Source organism: Saccostrea cucullata, unplaced genomic scaffold (assembly GCF_032062105.1).
Source record: "Saccostrea cucullata isolate Sc308-1 unplaced genomic scaffold, CSIRO_AGI_Scuc_v1 ctg1796, whole genome shotgun sequence".
NCBI classification, from domain to species: Eukaryota; Metazoa; Mollusca; class Bivalvia; order Ostreida; family Ostreidae; genus Saccostrea; species Saccostrea cuccullata.
Genome location: NW_026940899.1, coordinates 28514 through 48891, shown reverse-complemented (window position 1 = coordinate 48891; position 20378 = coordinate 28514). Strand labels below are relative to the sequence as shown.

Sequence of the window (20378 nt, the reverse complement as noted above, 5' to 3'; positions counted from 1 at the left end):
GTTAAATTATAAATTAAAATGCAAGAAAAAAATGCAATATAATTTTTCATCGAATCTCAAACCATAAGAAAATAAAAAATCGCAAACAGAATAAAGCTTTTGCAAAAGACTGAAGAGAAGAAAAAAAAGATGGGGTAATTGAATAACAATTTAGAAACATTGCCAAAACACAAGATATGCCCTCCCTCCCCCCGAGCCGGTTCTTACGGCCATGTGGATAGCCTGTTTGATCAAATAATAACTGAAAGACTTTTTATCTCTAGGAAAATAATTTAATTTTACTTGTAACGCGTCATTTGATTGGATAAAAGATTTTATCAAATTTGTATAACATAACTTGCCTACGTCACAATGAGTTACGTCAAAAACGTATTACTCCGCTTGACGTTACTTTTAAAATTTTGTCAATGTGTAGCCTTATTCTGGGGGGAAAATTGTCTCATTGTCTGCACTGAAATTAAATTTTAAGGAATAAAGCTAATTTCAACTTATATATTACGATATAACAAAACTTGGGGCTGTTTACGCTTTTTTATAAACCGCTTCGCTCATTGGGAGTGATCTACCGTATGGAATTCTCTAGGCGGTGAAAACAAATATAGCATATGTTACAGATTGATAGGTTAACAAAAGCACGTGGCAATCGGATATATTCAACTCTACAGAAGTAAAAGAAAAGCAGCAATAAGTTTGTTTATATTGTGTTGAGGGGCAGACAGTTAACAGGCCATCATTAAGAATAGGTACTTGCATGCTGGTAAGTGCAGATTTGGCATAATTATGCTGAAAGTGTTGATAGCTAGGTAGACCGGATGAGAACGATTTTATAGGTTATATAAAGGAGGCACCATAAAAAGTTAATAAAAAATCTTGCCAAAATGTTTTATGGCAGTTCGTTTCCAATTAAGTAAATTATAGAATAGAAACAAACATCCAGTCTCTTGATCATCATGAATAATAAGTAGATGTTAAGGGAAGTAACTCAAAATTGAAGAACTGTGTCTTGTTTCTATATTTGCATTTAAAGCCAAAGTATATGTATGTCATCGGAAATGAGGATTCAACAAAGTATTTTATGTATAAACTTTATGAAATTAATGGGTTTTAGAGAAAACTTATGGTTCAAAATAATATAGGCCCATTTTATCAACATTTTACATAGGAAATGCATTGAAAATTGTATTAACATTGATTTGACAAAATCTATAAAGGAAGGCTGGATTGATGGGTTAAAAGGGCCTGAATTAAACATGTTTGGTACCATTAAACCTGTTCAAAAGTTCTTGAAAAATTCTATACAAAAGCCAGAAACGTCCCTATGTCCCTAAGGGGGCTGTGAGATTACATTGCATACGTTAATCTCTATCAAAATTATTCAATCGAACTTCTGCTCCGTTATCCAAACATATTGCTAATCATTTAAAACAATGCAAAGCAGTTCAAATTATTAATTTGTGCATTGCATATGTATCCTGTGCTTAAGTTGTTATCTAATTAATACTTCGAATAATTCCGTTATGAAACGATGTAAGATAAATTAACAATTCTAAAAAAATGACATTCGTGGAATGGGAAAATTAGATTTATCTATATAACTGGATAATTAAAATCAATAATAAAGCAAAACGAATTAACAGCATTAAAAAACATACCAGTATTAAGTAACCAAACTCATGCTTAACTCAATCAACAAAGATATGCTTGTTATTCATTGCAGGTTTTTTTTCTAGATAAAGCAAAATAGTTCCTTCGACTATATATCTATACTCACCGTCAAGACTCTAATTTTAGGGTGAAAAGTATATACAGGTTATAACTATGTACCAAAAAAGTTAGGACACCTTTTACTTTGCAAAATCAGTTATTTAACCGTTGAATGAATTTCTTTCCTCTACCGGAAGTTGTTTTTAGCCCTCTTAGCAGAATTCAAAATTTTGCATTTTTAATAAAATTATTAACAATATTTGGGTTTTCAAGGTTTTGTAACTGTTTATCATAAGTAATGTACTAAAATCCCGGGAAAAAATCCTTCTTTCTTTACCGGATGTGATGCCTATATTTCCTCAAAATGACTGATTTTCATTACTATTGCTAGAGATTCTCAAAATAAAGAAAAGAAGAGCTACAGATGCAAATGCACACTATTTAACGACTCATCAGGCTCACGTTTTTCAATAGCATAAATAACAGTTTCTTCACCGGACGTCCAAGAGTTACTACACTACGCCATGGTAGAGAAAATTCGACCGCAGTATCTGGACAACAGGCAATTAAAAATGCCCAAGAATATTTATTTCGCTCAGATAAAGACATTGATAAACCTAATGCATGGTAGTAATCGGACTGCGTACATGTATGTTGTTCATGGCGGACTAACATGTGTTGATTAAATGGTCGGAAGGGGGGGGGGGTATTTAAATGTTTTCTGTTAAGAGGGCTAAAAAATCAACTTTTGGTATTGGAAGGAAAACCATTAAACTATTATATAACTGATTTGGCAAAGTAAAAGATGTCCTAACTTTTTTGGTACATAGTTATATCCCGTATATACTTTTCACCCTAAAATTAGAGTGTTGCGTTTTCATTGTCGGGGAGTATAAAAACAAATGCAAAAGAACGCATTTTCAATTCAAGAGTTTGATCGATTGTATATTGTTTAACGGACGTCCCTCTCGAGAATCACTCATATGGAGACGTCACCGATGCCGGTGAAGGACTTCAAATTTAGACCTATACTCGGCACTCAGGGCCATTGAGCAGTGAGGGTTCTTTATCGTGCCAGCACCTACCGTGACACGGGACCTACGTTTTTAAGGTCATATTCGAAAGACCCGTGACCTTCACTTCTGATGCCGAGAGCTTGGCGAAGGAACAGTCGCTACCTATTTTTACGTCTTAGGTTTGACGCGGCGCCGCGAACGAGAATCGACCCCGGGCCACCCGATCACGAAGCGAACGCTCTACCACTAGGCTACCGTGAACGGTGGAATCAGAGTTTGAGGCATATCTTCCTTTTCGATGTTTGCTGTGGATGAGCTTTCCCCACGGCCGATGGAAGTAAACCCGTCTTATATACTTATTTCAGACCATTTATTAATTTCATGTATGAGGAAAAATTCCTTTGTACTTTAATTTTTTTTTTCAAAGCCTTTTCAAAACAAACATGATTTGGGGTTTGAAAGCCACATGCCAACAGAAGTGGTCAATGGTATCCCGGACTACCCCAGCGAAGTAAATATGATTCAGTGAGCATGCAGAAATGACAGTGGTAGTTTTTATTTTCTCATTAAGAAATATGAAGGGATATATCTTCTATAAGAGCAAGAGGCTCATGGGCCACATCGCTGACCTGAGTAACTGTGATCATGCTATTCTCTACCAGATTCTTCCTTTGTAATACCTATTGTGACCCCACCCTACCCCCATCTCCCCGAGTCATAATTTGGAGAATGTAAAATCTACACTAACCCATGATGCTTCCACAAGTTTCAGCTTTTCTGGCCCAGTGATTATTGAGAAGAAGATTGTCCTACATATTTCAATGTTAAACTAGGATTCCCTAATGTGCCCCCTCTACCTCAGGGGTCATGAATTTAACAATGCAAAATCTACACTTCCACAAGATGCTTCCATATATGTTTCAACTTCTCTGGCCCAGTGGTTCTTAAGAATAAGATTTTCGAAGATTTTTCCGATATATTTCAATGTTAAACTTGGACTCTCTATTGTGGCCTGGTCCTACCCCGGGGGTCATGATTTGAACAATTTAGAATTTACGGTACCCCAAGGATGCCTCCACATACGCTTCATTTTTTCTGGACTAGTGGTTCTTTCTTACATATTTCAATGTTAAATTTGGATTCCTTATGTGATCCCCAGGGATCATGAATTTAAAATATAAACTACCCAAGGATGCTTCAATATTAGTTACAGGTTTTACAGGTATTAGTTACAGGTTACAGTACCCATTGGTTTTATAGTCTAAGTAAAGAATTGTTTTATGAACCCATTCTATTTTTGTCTCATTTTGATTATCTCCCCATTTAAAAAACAAAATTAAACCCTCCTCCCTCGAAGGATGCATTGTACTAAATTTGGTTAAAATTGACTCAGTGGTTCTTGAGGACAAGTTGAAAATGTGAAAAGTTTACAGACGGGCAGACATACAGACGGACAAGGTACAACGAATGATCAGAAAAGCTATCCCGAAACTTTCAGATGAGCTAAAAACAGTACAGTGTAGTAATATTTCCAAAAAAAATCCTAGTGACTAACAAACACATATTGTATTAGATAACCAAAAGCAGGAAAGATAACGCAATTTTTTTCTCAGAAGTAATTTCTCAGTAAACAGGATATAACGTAAATAAGTCTGATCCTCTGGGGATATTTTTCTTAGGTTACATTACATAACACCTACCATCTACAAGCCAGTGTTTAATTCGATCCTTGCCGCTGTTACTCAGTGAACAAATAGAGGTATGTTTAGAATTCATTTTTCTAAAATGCATTTTTTTTAATTCAGTGGGGCAGATTTGTGTTTACTTTTCACTGTTTTTGAATTATGAATAATACATGCAAATTATTATTCCTATTAACAAAAGAAAACATTTTTTTTACAGTTTGTTGAGAAATGGCATTTTATAAAAGAGAGATTTCGGTATCGACAACTGAACCTTCTCAATGGAATTCGTCTCATTTTGATGAAGAGACAGAATTGCACAATAGTACCTATTGGATCTCTTATTTTTATCCAGTTGACGAAACTCTACAGAGAATCTGGAACGAAACAAAAAATGGCTCTAATGATTATTTAAACTATTATGATTTTCATAACAATTATAAAATGTCATTCCATTTATTTAATTCTAATGCTATTGAATGGACATCGGAATGGTTTGAAAAATTAACAGTGGTGTTGGTTTTGATTATTGGATTACTTGGTTTTGTGGGAAATGTTGTGACCATCTGTACAGTTTTATGTCATAAAAAATTTCACACTCCAACATTTGTTGCCATCAGTTGCCTTGCATTGTCTGATACTCTAAATATCATCAAAATGTTTCTGGATAAATTTTCTAATTGGAATGTTTATTTTTACGTTCAACTAAAGTTAGAAAGGGATTTTTGGGTAATAATTATTTCGCTAATGCAAACAATTGAATATTGTTCAAATATATACATTGTGTTTCTCGCTATGATCAGATATTTATTAACAGTCCAGCCCTTAGAGAGCAAGATACGACTTACCGCGTCAATTGTTATGGTATGCTCTATTATGATCTGGCTTTACGCTTCACTTTTTTCAGCTTTTATATTTGTAATGATATTCTTTATTTTTAAAAATTCTCCCCGCCAATTTGAAATGCGGCGACTATTAATAATAATCATTAATATACTTTGGGAACTGCTTTCTCTTTGTGCAATCATTATTATACATACCAAAAAGATGAAAGCTTTAAAAAACTCTTCTGTTAGAAACAACATCTACAGAAGAATGAACGTTGTTATTTCCATTATATTATCAGTTTTTGTTTTCCATAAAATGTCTTCCATATTTAATGACGCTGTTTGGTTATATATAGATTTTTCTGGGAATTCTATTCCAGTAATATTTTTAGTATCCACATTCTATGTGCGTATTCTCTTTGGACTCTTTAATTTCGCTTGCAATCCCTATATACTCTTTTTTTCTTCACTGAGGGTGTAATAATCAAGGTAATCAAACATTAATACTGTATTATTGTAAACAATGATAATTAAATAATTTGTGAGATGTATGCTCATTTTTCAAGTTTTGTAATCATTTTAACACAAGTTTTTCAGGACTGTATTATATTTTAGCAAGGTTTTCAAAAGCATGATTTTACACGCCGGATGTATACATATATCTTACATATATGCACACGATTTGAAGAATTATTAACACTGAACTTCCCGTTACTGTACTATAAATTATTCAAATTCATGCATTTGTCCATATCAAAGGTTGACTCAATAAATAATGCTATTATTTTATCTAAGTTTTTTTGATTTCCATTTGACTTTTTGAAAATATGTAAATTTTTTATTATGTAAATTTCAACATATTTTGTATAATGAATTTGCTTGTTTAAGGAAACAATTTCTGAAGATCACTTTTACATCCTAGTTAGAGAAAATGAAACTAGTTGAAGAAAACACTTCATAACATCCTTTTTGATAAATGAATAGAAAAAAATACCTTTCATATTATTATAAATTAATTGTTATAATGTTACGAAATTGAATTAAAATCCATGCTTTTTGATATCATCGACAGCTACTTTTTCAATAAAAATGGAACGCGTAAATTTACTTACCTGGTCATTTGAAAAATTATTTTGTTAAAACAGATTCTGATTACACACACAAGTACTCTGAAGTTGACATCAAGAAGATGCTTGAGTTTCTGATTGACAATATCTATGTGGTTTTTGGAGACCAGGTATTCCAACAATCTATTGGATATCCCATGAAAACCAATTGGGCTCCGTTATTAGACCTATTTTTATATTCATATGAAGTAGAATTTATGCAAAAGCTTATGCGTGAAAAGAAGAAAACATTTGCTGTGGTCTTCATCTCGACATTTACATATATTGTCGACGTATTGTCAAATAGCAATGATAATTTCCATTCCTACGTCAATACGATATATCCAGAAGAGCTTGAGATAAAAGATACCACAGAGTCTGACACATATGTTTCATACTTGGATATTTTACTTGAAAAAGACGTTAATGGTAATCTAACAACCAAGTTATATGATAAACGTGACGACTTTAACTTTATATCGTCATCTTCTCTTATGCACAATATATCTTCATCACCTGCATACGGAATGTATACAATGCAAGACAAGCTCTACGTATGAACAATTTATAACACGTGGTAAGTTATTGACAAGCAGGTTGATGAAACAAAAATATCAGCAGTCTGGTTTAAAGTCATAAATTTGTAAGTTCAATGGTTGATACAATGACCATGTCAGCAAATACAATTTATCATTGCGTCAAATGCTGACTGAAGTTTTTCATACCAATTGTTAGTCCATTATTTACACATTGAATTGTCGACTGATTTTCCCGTTTTTTGACGATCATGACAATGAGCATACAGCGGGTGTGACCAGTTAGTAGGGGATGCTCACTCCTCCATGGCACACGATCCTACCTCTGATGTTTCGGAGATCTGTGTTTCAACTGCTCTTGTTTTGTATTGTCTTATTGATTTTGAGATTGAATACTGTTCATTATCGCAATATCCTTCCCATATTTACATGTTGAATTGGAAATATATATATTTATTATTATTATTTATTTTTAGGCGGAGGCAACCCCAATCAAGGCGAGAGATACTAACCTCGTGCCCAATAGGAAAAAACAACCCCATTAATAAAGGTACGGATAAATCCTCCTCAAACAAGTCAACGGATCCTAAAGTATTTAATCTGTCATCTAGGACTCTTACAGATTCGGAAATAAAATTACTTTCTAAAGGTTTGAAGTATACTCCTACACCTAGAAGGAACCACCAGGAACTAAAAACAGATATTAAATCATATACACGACGTTTATGATTAAGGGAGTTCTTCCACGAGGATGAGGACGAGAATGATTCTAATGAAGAAGTTGAACATACACAGCCCGAGGATCTTGTAAGAAACAAGTCAGATTTCATTCCAAAACGAGGAAGAAATTGCACATTAGATACTGTTTGCGAGACGCTTGAAAACATAAACCTTCCAGATACCAACTTACCTAATAATAAATCAAATCTTCCTAAGGATGAGCAAATTGCCCTGAAAGACTTATGTAGCGACAAAAGTATAGTCATTAAAGAGGCAGACAAAAGAGGAGGAGTGGTCATCATGGACAAGGACTCTTATGAAAATAAAATCATGGCCATGTTACAAAACACCGAATTTTATCAAAAGATTAACAAAACAATGAAAAGAAATCTATGTCAAAAATAAAAAGTCTTGTCCATGAATCTTTTTCTGAAGAATTAACAGACAAGGAAAGAGACTATCTTATAAATTTTGAAGCCCGCGAAAGTCAGTTTTACGGCTTACCCAAAGTTCACAAATCGAAGGAAATTAAGAATGCCATAGAATCTCAGAATTCTGAATATATTACCTGCCTTATTCCTCAGGATTTATCTTTTCGACCTATTGTTGGAGGCCCTAACTCGTCTACCCAAAGACTTAGCCATTTGTTAGATATTTTGCTGAAACCATTCTGTGAAAAGGTACCAAGTTTCATTAGAGATGATCTTGACTTCCTGAATCATTTACCAGACGTCGATACTAAATTAGTTACGTTTGATGTTGTTAGTTTGTATACTAACATTCCAACGGAACTCGGAATAGAAGCGATAAAATTCTTGATAGAAAAACATCCTTACCTTCTTCACGATCGCTTTCCACAAGAATTTGTCCTTCAAGGATTGAAATTAGTCCTTCAAAATAATACGTTTGCCTTTGATAATAATCATTTTTTACAAGCTAAAGGAACTGCCATGGGAACAAAAGTTGCACCGACGTACGCAACACTTACTCTAGGATACTTAGAATTCAAACTTCACCAACGACTCATAACATTGTGGGGAGAAGATATAGCCAATAACCTTCAATCTAAATGGAAAAGATTTCTAGATGACTGCTTTTTTTTATGGGATGAAAGTGACGAAAAATTAGACGTTTTAAAATATTAAATGAGTTGAATGCCAACATCAAATTTACGATAGATACCAGTGAAAATGAACTACCATTCCTAGATGTTCTCGTTGTTAAAAAGGACACAAGGATTGTTACTGACATATTTTACAAAGTGACGGATACACACCAATACTTACATTTTGGTTCCTGCCATCCGCATCATACCAAAACATCAATTCCTTATAACCTTGCCAGACGTATATGCGCCATTGTCAGTGAAAAAGATACAAGGGACATTCGTTTAAATGAACTAAGAACGTATCTTGTTAAACAGAAATATCCAGTTCAGCTTATAGATGATGGAATACTTAAAGCCAAGGAACATGATAGATCGGAATTACTTTTAGCCAAAGGACGTGAAGTTAACGAGAATATTATTCCCTTTGTGCACACGCATAATCCCCGGAACCAGAACATCAACCCCATTGTTCACCAACTGAACACAATTCTCAGAGAGGACGAAACTACAAAGACAATCTATAAAGACGTAAAATTTATCTCAAGTAGACGTCAACCCAAGAACCTGAAAAGACTCCTATGTAATTCTAATTTTGAAGGAACTTATTCAGTGACTAAATGTGGAAATCCCCGATGCGGAACCTGTGATTTTATAATTGAAGGATCTTGTTATAACTTTAACGGCAGAAAATTTACAGTGAACGCCAATATGTCGTGTGATACACAAAATGTTTTATATGTGATAACCTGTCCAGGGTGTAGTGAATTTTACATAGGTGAGACCAGTAACACCCTCCGTACCAGGGTTCGTACCCACAAGCAACAGATTAACACTCCAGAGTATAGACAAATACCATTAATTGAACATTTGGACGTGTGCGGACAAAAGAAATTTACGATATTTCCGTTTTATAAAGTAGCAGGAGGAAATGATATTTGTAGACGCCAAAAAGAAAAACATTTTATTTGTGCGTTAAAACCAAAGCTTAACAATCTGATGTAATGTATATCTATTGGATTTAATTATGTATGCATATGTTTATCTGCATTTTATTAAGAACTTGAAAATTTCACGTACTTTTACCTGTACGCAATGAGCTGCTAACTATGACGTCATAATTCATTTGACTTCATAATAACGACGTCATATACTCCGCCAATTATTGTGTAACGTTACTATGTTACTACAGTTGTTTATTTGTAGAGCTTCTGATGATAGAATGAAAGGCCTAAAGCTTTACTGAAGTTTTTCGTGTTTTCTTTTTTATTTTAAGTATATATATATATATATATATATATATATATATATATATATATATATATATATATATATATATATATATATATATATATATATATATATTTATATAATAAGGTACCATTTTTTGAGTGTTATTGGGATGTAAAATGGGTTGGTCACGTGATCAAATCCCATAAAGCCCGAAGGGCTTTATGGAAGATTTGATCATGTGCCAACCCGTTTTACATCCCAATAACACTCAAAAAATGATACCTTATTACTTATATTTACATTTGTGACTTATTCATACTTTAAACTTGCCTGATTGTGACTTTTAACGTGTGAAATGCATTATTTTTTCAAACCCAACGGCATGTATGTAATCCACTGACTGCGCGTCGACCCTTTATGACGTCACAGAGAAATTACGTCGAACGTTTATCCATACGAATATCTATTACCTCTTGACCCCGTACCTGTATTTATACAGTTATAAAAACGCTTGCTTTCAGTAGTGTTATATAAAGGAAAACATTTGCAAATGTAAATATATATATATCGATGTTTTATAACCTCTTGCGAATTTTTCACTCGTGCGAAGACGCCCTTATTTGCCATCAAGGGCTATCTGATTAAAATCAGATGTCGTTTTCGCTCGAATTTCGGAGCATAACAAAGATCTGAAATAAAAATTTAACGCAAGTTGTTAAAAATACCAAGATTAGATATATTTGCATTTTATAAACATGATGACACATTATTCTGCAATTAAAGAATGTGCATAACGTGTGATTCAATAATGCTGAAAATCCTATCATATAAAGGGTGGATAAATGATTTCACAAAACTTGTCAGAGGGGGAATTTACAATGCTAATTATTAAACAAAAAAGACTCTTTTGAATATTTAGCATGCTTTTAAAGAGATCCATATAGGCGTCGGAACCGGGAGGGCCCGACTTTTTTTTTCCAAAGATAGACTTATTATAGACATCGGGCACTGCTGCGTAGGTTTAGCCCCCTTCCCCAATTTCCACAGACATGTTGCAGTACAGGCTTAATAACTGGGGAAAGTGTTGATGTTTGGAAAAAAAAATTGGTGCTGGAGTTCGAATCTACCCCCCCCCCCCCCCCCCCCCCCCCCCCCCCACACACTCCTCTCCCAAACGAAATAAGATTTTCGTGTTTGGCCAACGCACATTTCCTTTTTATTTTATTTATTAATTTTTTTTATTTTTTTGCTTGTCAGGTTCTAGGTTCTTTTGAATGTATAACATTTTTTTTACCTCCGCCCCCCCAACACTTTCAATTTGCTCCCGACGCCAATGAGATTTGAATATCCTGATGTTCTTTTTTTTGTATAGTTAAAAAAAAGATGTTCTTGTATACATGTGTTTTCTCATAAAGGAAAAAGCCGAAACTAAAAATAGTCTTAGGTTTATTTATATATATGTTATCAACAAAAATGAAAGATGTTGCCACAAAGAATTGATATTTGAAATATGAAATTTTAAGTACATGTATCTACCGTTTAAAAATTAGAGCCAAATTAAAAGTTTGGATTTTTGCGTAAAATAGGGTCAAACTCCAAGGTCAAGGATCTTGATATCAAATTATAGGTCTTGTCACAACTGGAAATATGAAAGCCTTTGTTCTTACCTTTCAAAAATTATGTTCAAAGTTGTATTTAAAAAGTAGGTCAAACTCCAATATCAAGGTCAAAGGGTCAAAGTTCTTGATATCCAATGAGGCGCCTTATCACAAGGATAACATAAATTTATGTGAAGTATGAAAGCCCTTACTGACCAAACGTTATGGCCAAGGTTAAAGTTTTTTCATAAGTACGGAAATCTCCAAGGTCAAAAGGTCAAAGTTGTTGGTACTCAATGAAAGGTCTTGTCACAAAAAATACATATGTAAAGTATAAAAGTCCTGGAATCTATTGTTCAAAAGATATGACCAAAGTAAAAGTTTGGAATTTTTGTGTAAAAGCGGGTCAAACTCCAAGGTCAAATTTGGTGGTACCCAAAAAAAAAAAGTAGGTCAAACTCCAATATCAAGGTCAAAGGGTCAAAGTTCTTGATATCCAATGAGGCGCCTTATCACAAGGATAACATAAATTTATGTGAAGTATGAAAGCCCTTACTGACCAAACGTTATGGCCAAGGTTAAAGTTTTTTCATAAGTACGGAAATCTCCAAGGTCAAAAGGTCAAAGTTGTTGGTACTCAATGAAAGGTCTTGTCACAAAAAATACATATGTAAAGTATAAAAGTCCTGGAATCTATTGTTCAAAAGATATGACCAAAGTAAAAGTTTGGAATTTTTGTGTAAAAGCGGGTCAAACTCCAAGGTCAAATTTGGTGGTACCCAAAGAAAGGTCTTATGACAAGGAATACACATGTACATGTGAAATATGAAAGTCATAGCTCCACTAAATCAAACGTTATGGGCAAATTGCGGACAAACAGACAGACAGACCTACGGGCACGAAAGAAACTATATACCCCCCGAAACTTCGTTTATTTGTTTACGGGGTGGGGTGGGGGCATAAAAATGTATATAAAGTAACAGTTACTCAAATATCTTTAGATATTCTTCTATATCAATATGACTTACATGTATAATGGTTTTGCTGTTCTAAAGAAGAAGTAAGATATTTGGGCCACTGTTGTGTCTGTGCCCAACCCAGGGGTAATGTTTTGAAAAATCACTGGCGGATTTAAGGGGGGCGTGGGGGCGCACGCCCCCCCCCCCCTAAAATTTTCAAAGTGTAATGTGACTTATATTTATAATACCACATTTTGGTACAAAACGAACCAAACCACTGTTATTCTGCCTGGTTTTACTCTTAAAATACACAAAAAAAAAACCAGGAGCTTCCGAGGGCTGCACCCCTGGGCCCTGGTCCCTGGTCCCCCACCATTCAAAGTATGATATGACTAGTATCAAAGACGTCGTACTTTGGTACATCAGTAACTTATACCACTATTAGTAAGTAATAAGTAAAGAAATCGTTTATTATAGTGGCATGTGTTACAATACAATGAGAATTGAGAAACATTCAATACAATTATTATTCAAACATCCGGACCTATATGCCACTTTTAACAAAAATAATTGAAAAATATGCACTATTATTTTGCCTGGTTTTACTTTTAAATACATGAAAATCCAAGAGCTTCCGGGGGCTTCGTCCCCTTGACCCCCACCAGAGCTTCGCCCTGGACCCACTGATGGCCTTAAGGCGGCCCCCAGACCCTTTGCCTCAACAAAGTTATCCACGCCTCCTAACCATAAATCCTGTATCCGCCCCTGCTGATGATACTTCTCTATATGTCTAATTATGGCTTAGCGGTTCTTGAGATTTTTTTAAGATACATGTATTTCCTGTATATTCCAATTGTATACTTTAACCACCTGTTGTGGCTCTGCCCTACCCACAGGGGTCATGACTTGAAGAACATTGAATCTCCATAACCCGAGGATACTTCTATGCCTAATCATGGTTTTGCTGTTCTCGAGAAGAAGAAGACTTAAAAACAATAAAAAGACATTTTCTATACATTCATACGTTAAACTTTGAACTCCGCTTCTGGAAAGTTATGGTGAAATGGTTCTTAAGAATATACAAATGTGAAAAGTCTACAGACAAACAGACAGGCAGATACCAAATAAAATGTTAACAGAAAAGCATTTATACACCAATGAAATGTTTCTAGAATGTAAAGCTGTAGAATTTTTTTTGATAAGAATTTTTAAATGATGAATTAATTTCAATGATAATATTTTTTTTACCCGAAACATTAGTACATTTCAAAATTTGGTTATATTTCGCAGTTGCTAAGCAACACTAGCTTCAAAGCGTACTCATGGTAACCATAAGAATATATAGTTTCTTAAATTATGAATTTTAAAGCTTTCTGTGTGCTTGCTTATTGCAATGCTAGCAAAAGTATTACTAGTAATTATTAATGGAAGCTAAAATTTCAAATATTTTGGTCAAAGATAGTTTGCTTTCTGGTCATTGTGCATTAAGTTGCCATGGCAACCAAAGTATAATTTGATTATGGAATCTTGTCATCCATACAAATGTTTTGTTACATAATGATATTGTGTCTGAAGCTACTTATTTTTTCGTTTATAACGTCTTTTGTGGAAGATCTCATTTCAGCACTAAAAATTTAGCGAAAGAAATGCCTGAATGTAAAAGTAAATTGTAGATACAAAAGTGGTCGTTAAGTGTTCAGAATTGTACCCATGGGTCTATTAAAGTACCAAAATAACTTTATCAGACCCATATTAAATTGATATTTATGCCCAATCGCATTTTTAAGAAAAAATGTCTATTCTTATCTATCAAAATCTATACCAAAAAGGCCAAAAAATAACTGTTTTTGCATTGTTGCTAGGGAAAAATTCCTGTTGCCATGGAAATTAATGATTATAAATTATTCTTTCCTTTTAAAATTATATGAGAGTTATTTTCTCTTACTTGAAAAATTGTATCTGCCACAAAAAAATAAAAATTCATAAGATTTTTTACCCAACCCTTTACCATTTTTACTTTTTAGTTATCAAAACATTCAATTTTGTTGCTAGGATTTTTCAAAAAACCCACGCTTTCAAAGTCAATCTGTAAAAGAGAAAGTTCTCTACTTTTCTGTGAAAGTCATGAGAAATCTGTATTAGCTTGGTATTTTTTTAAAATTGACCTTGAATATTGTCAAAATCAAGGAAAATGCTGAATCAGCAAAAAAGCAAAAACATACATATATTCTAATGTCTACCATAGTACTAGCATCTGATAAAATATCAATGTCTTGTGTGTAATAAACAAATAAAGTGTGTGTCTTTATCACACCAGTAAATGAGAATTATTATTAAAGTTTTTATATATAATTTCAGGCTTTAAAGGTCAGTGATTTTCAGTGCGCTCAAATAGAAAAATTGGCTGGTTGCTAAGGAAATTACTTTGATCAGGTTTCCATAGTAACCATGATCCAAAACATTTTTTATTTTACATACATGGATCATAGGTCAAGAGAAATCTGTGTATGGAAAATCATTGAATTCTGAGAACCTGAGTGAATCACCTTTTGCATGATTTTTATATGGACTGGTACTTAAAACGTTGAAATTCAATAACGCCAAGTTGACGACGTCATAACAACATAGCGTTATTTTCTTACGAACACTACCTATATTTGAAGAGATCTCTTGAAGAAATGGTTTTAGATAATAACAAAAATTAAAATGACATTGGAAGTGGTCACTCTCGACATGTTTCTAGAACAATTTTAAAAGATTTTGGGACTGGGCGGATTTTTATTGATACCGTACTTTCTTCTTTGCAGCCCTTTACCGGCAATGGTGACGTCTCCATATCAGTGAAATATTCTGGAGAGGGACATTAAATAGTATACCATCAATCAATCAATCAAATTCCAAGGTCTAGGTCAAAGGGTCAAAAGTCTTGCTATCAAATAAAAGGCTTTGTCACAAGGATTAAAGATGTAAAATATGAAAGCATTAGCCATAACCCTTTAAAAGCTATTGTCAAGATTTGCTTTTTAAAAGTAGGTCAAACTCCAAGGTCAAAGGGTCAAAGTTCTTGGTATCCAATGAAGGGTCTTTTCAAAAGGATTACATATGTGAAGCATGAAAACCCTATCCCTTACTGTTCAAAAGTTACGGCCAAGGTGAAAAAATTTTCACAAGTATAAAAAATCTCCAAGGTCATGGTCAAAATGTCAAAGTTGTCGGTATACAATGAAAGGTCTTTCAACAAAGAATATATGTATGAATTATAAATGTCCTGGTTACAATTGTTCAAAAGATATGGCCAACGTAAAAGTTCAAAAAGTTTTGTGTTTAAGTGGGTCAAACTCCAAGGTCAAGGTCTAAAGGTCAAATTTGGTGGTACTCAAAGAAAGGTCTTGTCAAAAGGAATACACATGTGAAATGTGAAAATCATAGCTTCACTAGATCAAAAGTTATGGGCAAGGTTAAAGTTTTTGCGGACAAACAGAGAGACAGACAGACAGACAGACAGACAACGGACACGACAAAAACTATACACCCCCGAAACTTCGTTTACGGGGGCATAAAAAAAAGAATACTAGTAATCATGATGTAAATCTGTAAATGCTATTTAATTTAATATTTATACTTAAGCAAATGTTTTCAATTAAATTGTGATTCTAGCCGAATCTACATACAACGACACCTGGGGGACCGGGCTCAACAAGACAGGAACAGAAAATACCAAGCAGCAAGCGTGGCCGGGTAAAAACCTCTTGGGGCAAATACTCAGCAAACTCGCAAAAAAGATCTGTAAGCGCAAAAAGAGCGATCAATGCAGCAGTCCGCAACAGAAGCAAAATTCAAAACAGAGCAGCAAACAGCGCGACATATCAGTGATGATCAGTGAAATGCGCGCCCGTCAGCAGGAACCCGATTCTGCATCCGGAAGTTATACCTCATCCGAGACGGACGGAGATAACGAGGAAACGTAATGCTCCAATAGATTGCTTCTTTTGAATTGAAACTCATGATCATGATGCCGGTACGTTTATACTATTATAATATTTTACGTATTATATTGTATTCCTGTATATTAACCTAGAACATAGATATTATGGACAAACTACAAATTCTCTCAGTTAATGTAAGGGGGCTTAATTCTGATAAAAAACGTCAAAAATTATATGAATGGCTTAAATTATCTCAATGTGATGTTATTTTATTACAAGAGACACATTTTATTGAAAAAAAATGAACACAAATATAATGCCGGATGGCATTGGAATATTTTTCATTCATACAGCGATTCGTCACATAGTAAAGGCGTCTCAATACTTTTTAAGAAGAATATAAGTATCGAAATACTAAATGTTAAAAAATCAATTGATGGTAGAAAAATGTTGTTAAATGTTGAATATGATAATGAAATTTTTACAATTGTAAATATATATGCACCTAACGACATAAACAAAAGAGTTGATTTTTTCGAAAGAGTGCAAACATTTATTACCAAAAATTGTTTAAATGAAAACATAATTCTATGTGGAGATTTTAAATGTCGACTCAATGACAAACAAGATAAAAGTAAAAATTATCTGATTAATATATTTAAACAACTTGATATGGTAGATGTCTGGAATAGAGAACATCCTGATTTGAAAGGCGAAACGTGGTGTAATGCTCAAGATATCCCTTTTAGTAGAATAGACTATATTTTTTAAAATAATAATTTCTGTTTTCAAGTAGGTAATATTATAGCGAGGAAGTTACCGGGTACTCATTCCCGAGGCACAAGAATGAGTGATCATAGATATTTAAAAATGTATCTTAATATCTCTAAAAATTCAAGAGGTCCGAATTATTGGAAATTAAATATTTCATATTTAGAGAATAAGGAGTACAAAGAAAATATTGCAAACTTAGTAAATGAAGTAGATAATGTACAAAATCCGATCGACAAATGGGAACTTTTTAAACGTAAAGTTAAAGAATTTTCAATACTTTTCGCAAAAAGTAAACGAAAGAATATGAGAGAAAAAATAAACCTAATTGAAAAAGAGATAGAAAATATAGAAAGTAGCCAGTATAACAATATTAATAATAGTAAACTTAAGGCACTTTATACAAATTTAAATGAACTATATGATAAAAAAAAAAAGGGGCGCAAATAAAATCAAAAGCAAAATGGATAGAGAGCGGCGAAAAAATACAAAATATTTCTTAAATCTGGAAAAACAAAATCAAACGTCTAATGTAATTAAAGAACTTAAAACACCTACTGGCGATTTAATAAATACAATAAATTCATTAATCGGAGAAATGAATAATTATTATACGAATCTGTTTAAAACTACAAATATTCCAACCGCTAAGATTTCAAGTTATCTAAGCAATATTGAAGTACCAATGCTGAACGAGAAGGACAAATTAATGTTAGATGAATTCCCTACACTTGAAGAATGCAAAAATGCCGTACTTGAAATGAAAGGAGAAAAGTCTCCTGGCTTCGATGGTATACCATATGAATTCTACCAATGTTTTTGGAACCTTATTGGGCCAAATTTTTATGACGCACTCAAAGAAATTTTTAAACAAAAAGAAATGTCTGAATCTCAAAAGCTATCTTTGATATCTTTAATACACAAGAAAGGCGAAAAACAATTGTTAAAAAATTATAGACCAATTAGCTTAACAAACACGGATTATAAAATCATAGCTTGTGTTTTAGCTAAAAGGTTACAAAATATATTATCATATACAATCAATAAAAATCAAACGGCTTATGTTAAAGGCAGATGCATTGGTGAAAATGCTCGACTAATCTTAGATATTTTTGAATATTGTTATTCAGAGAAGAAAGACGGCATATTATTATTTCTCGACTTTGAAAAAGCTTTCGATTCTGTAGAATGGAACTTTCTTCTTGAAACGTTAAAAAAATTTAATATTGGCGGTCAATTTATTACATGGGTAAAGATATTATATAAAAACCCCTAAATTCAAAATGAAAAATAACGGATGGTTATCTAAAACATGTAGTATGACAAGAGGGATCCGACAGGGATGTCCAATATCAGCTTTGCTATACTTATTTGTAGCTGAAATTTTAGCCATTAAAATAAAAAACGAACCAAATATATCAGGAATTAGTATAAATGATAAAGAAATTATTAATATACAACATGCAGATGACCTAACAGTTGCTCTGAATGACAAGAAATCTCTCGATTTTAGTCTGAAAATTATTAACGAGTTTTGCGATCACACCGGATCAAAAATCAACATAAACAAGACGGAATGTATCCTGTTAGGGGGGCTTAAAGATATGTATAATGAAATCAACTGTATTAAAGCAACAAATAAAGCAATAAGATGTCTAGGTATTTATATAGGACAGGATAAAGAAGAATGCTACAATAAAAACTGGATGAAAATATATCACGACATTGAAAAGTTATTTGAATCTTGGAAACGTAGAAAATCAACGGTTTTTGGTAAATCGTGTATAATCAAAACATTAGCAATTTCAAAACTAGTTTATACTGCATCTATATTGTGTATACCAAATAAAGAATATATCTGTAAGGTCCAAAGACTTTTATTTAATTTTTTATGGGACAAATCGGAAAGAATCAAACGAAATACACTGATAGGCGATTTAACTGACGGAGGTTTATCGATTACAGATATAGAAAGTAAGTTTAAGGCTCTGAAAGCAGCGTGGATACCGCGACTGGTATCTTCTAAGGGCACTCTTTTTGAAATCTTTGAGAGTTTTTTGAATGAAGCGAATTTAAATCTGAATTACGTCTTACAATTTTCTGAAACTAGTTTAAATGCACTTGACAGAATAGGCAAACTTCCGCTTTTCTACAAACAAATTCTAAGCTCATTTAACGAATGTAAAAAAAATGTGTAACTTCGAAAATACATCACCTAATGATATTTTAAAACAACCCATTTGGAATAATAACAATATCAAAACTAGTTTTAATTGTAACGGGGACCGTTACAGATGTTCCCCAAACGCTCCCCAACTTCCTTTTTGTGCCTAATTCCTCTAAGACTTTATTAAAATATGCTCAGTATCAAAGGATTCCATCAAAGAACTATAAAAACTACAATGATATCAACTATATATCATTTAACGTATTGCATGCGCACGTACATGCATGCACATGCAAGATGATCCTGGCATATTGTCTCAACCACTAGGCCTAACACATATCTTTATATCGCAAGAATCTATAAAATTATCATAAAAATATTAATGTTACTGTTTTCGAATATATTGGTGATTTTACGTATCGTGCGTGCGCACTTGCATGTATGCATTTCCTTGTATTTAAATTTGATACATGTAGTACCATAATATAGGAATCCATTATACCTATTCATATTCTGAATTCCGTCCCGTTTCGTTGAGAACTTAGAAAGTTATAGACTTTTAAAGTTTCAGCCAATCAGATCGCAGCATACGTGCATGCGCATGCTTTCATGAAAATTCTTATAAATCATGTTGTAGATCTTCAAAGTATATGAATATGTTCAAAATTTCAAAGGATTTCGTCAAAACACAAGAAAGATATTGAGACTTTACTTTCAGCCAATCAGAGCGAAGCGCACGTGCATGCGCGTGAGATCTTGCTATTTTTGACATGTCATCATGTCTATACTACTAATATATCCTAACATATGAGTTTCAAAGCATTTCATCAAAAAATAGAAAAGTTGAAGCTATAGCTATTATACTGGTCATTTCACGTGTTGCACGTGCACACTGCACCTTGACCTTGATTCTGCAAATCTACATAACATGTCTACTGACCCTAAAAAGGTTTTACCTACATCCGATGAATAGTTTACAAGATCACTCCGGGACAAAAAAGTACCCAGGAAGAAGAAGAAGAAGAAGA

The 20378-nt window shown here is 33.4% G+C and overlaps 1 protein-coding gene across 1 annotated transcript; it reads left to right on the top strand.

Annotated features, from left to right (window-relative positions):
- Positions 1-4846: 4846 nt before the first annotated feature.
- LOC134256591 (type-1 angiotensin II receptor A-like) lies at positions 4847-6174 on the top strand. The gene is made up of 2 exons (XM_062739271.1): positions 4847-5503; positions 6118-6174. The coding sequence occupies exons 1-2, from the start codon at positions 4847-4849 to the stop codon at positions 6172-6174; spliced, it is 714 nt and encodes a 237-aa protein (XP_062595255.1).
- Positions 6175-20378: the final 14204 nt, after the last annotated feature.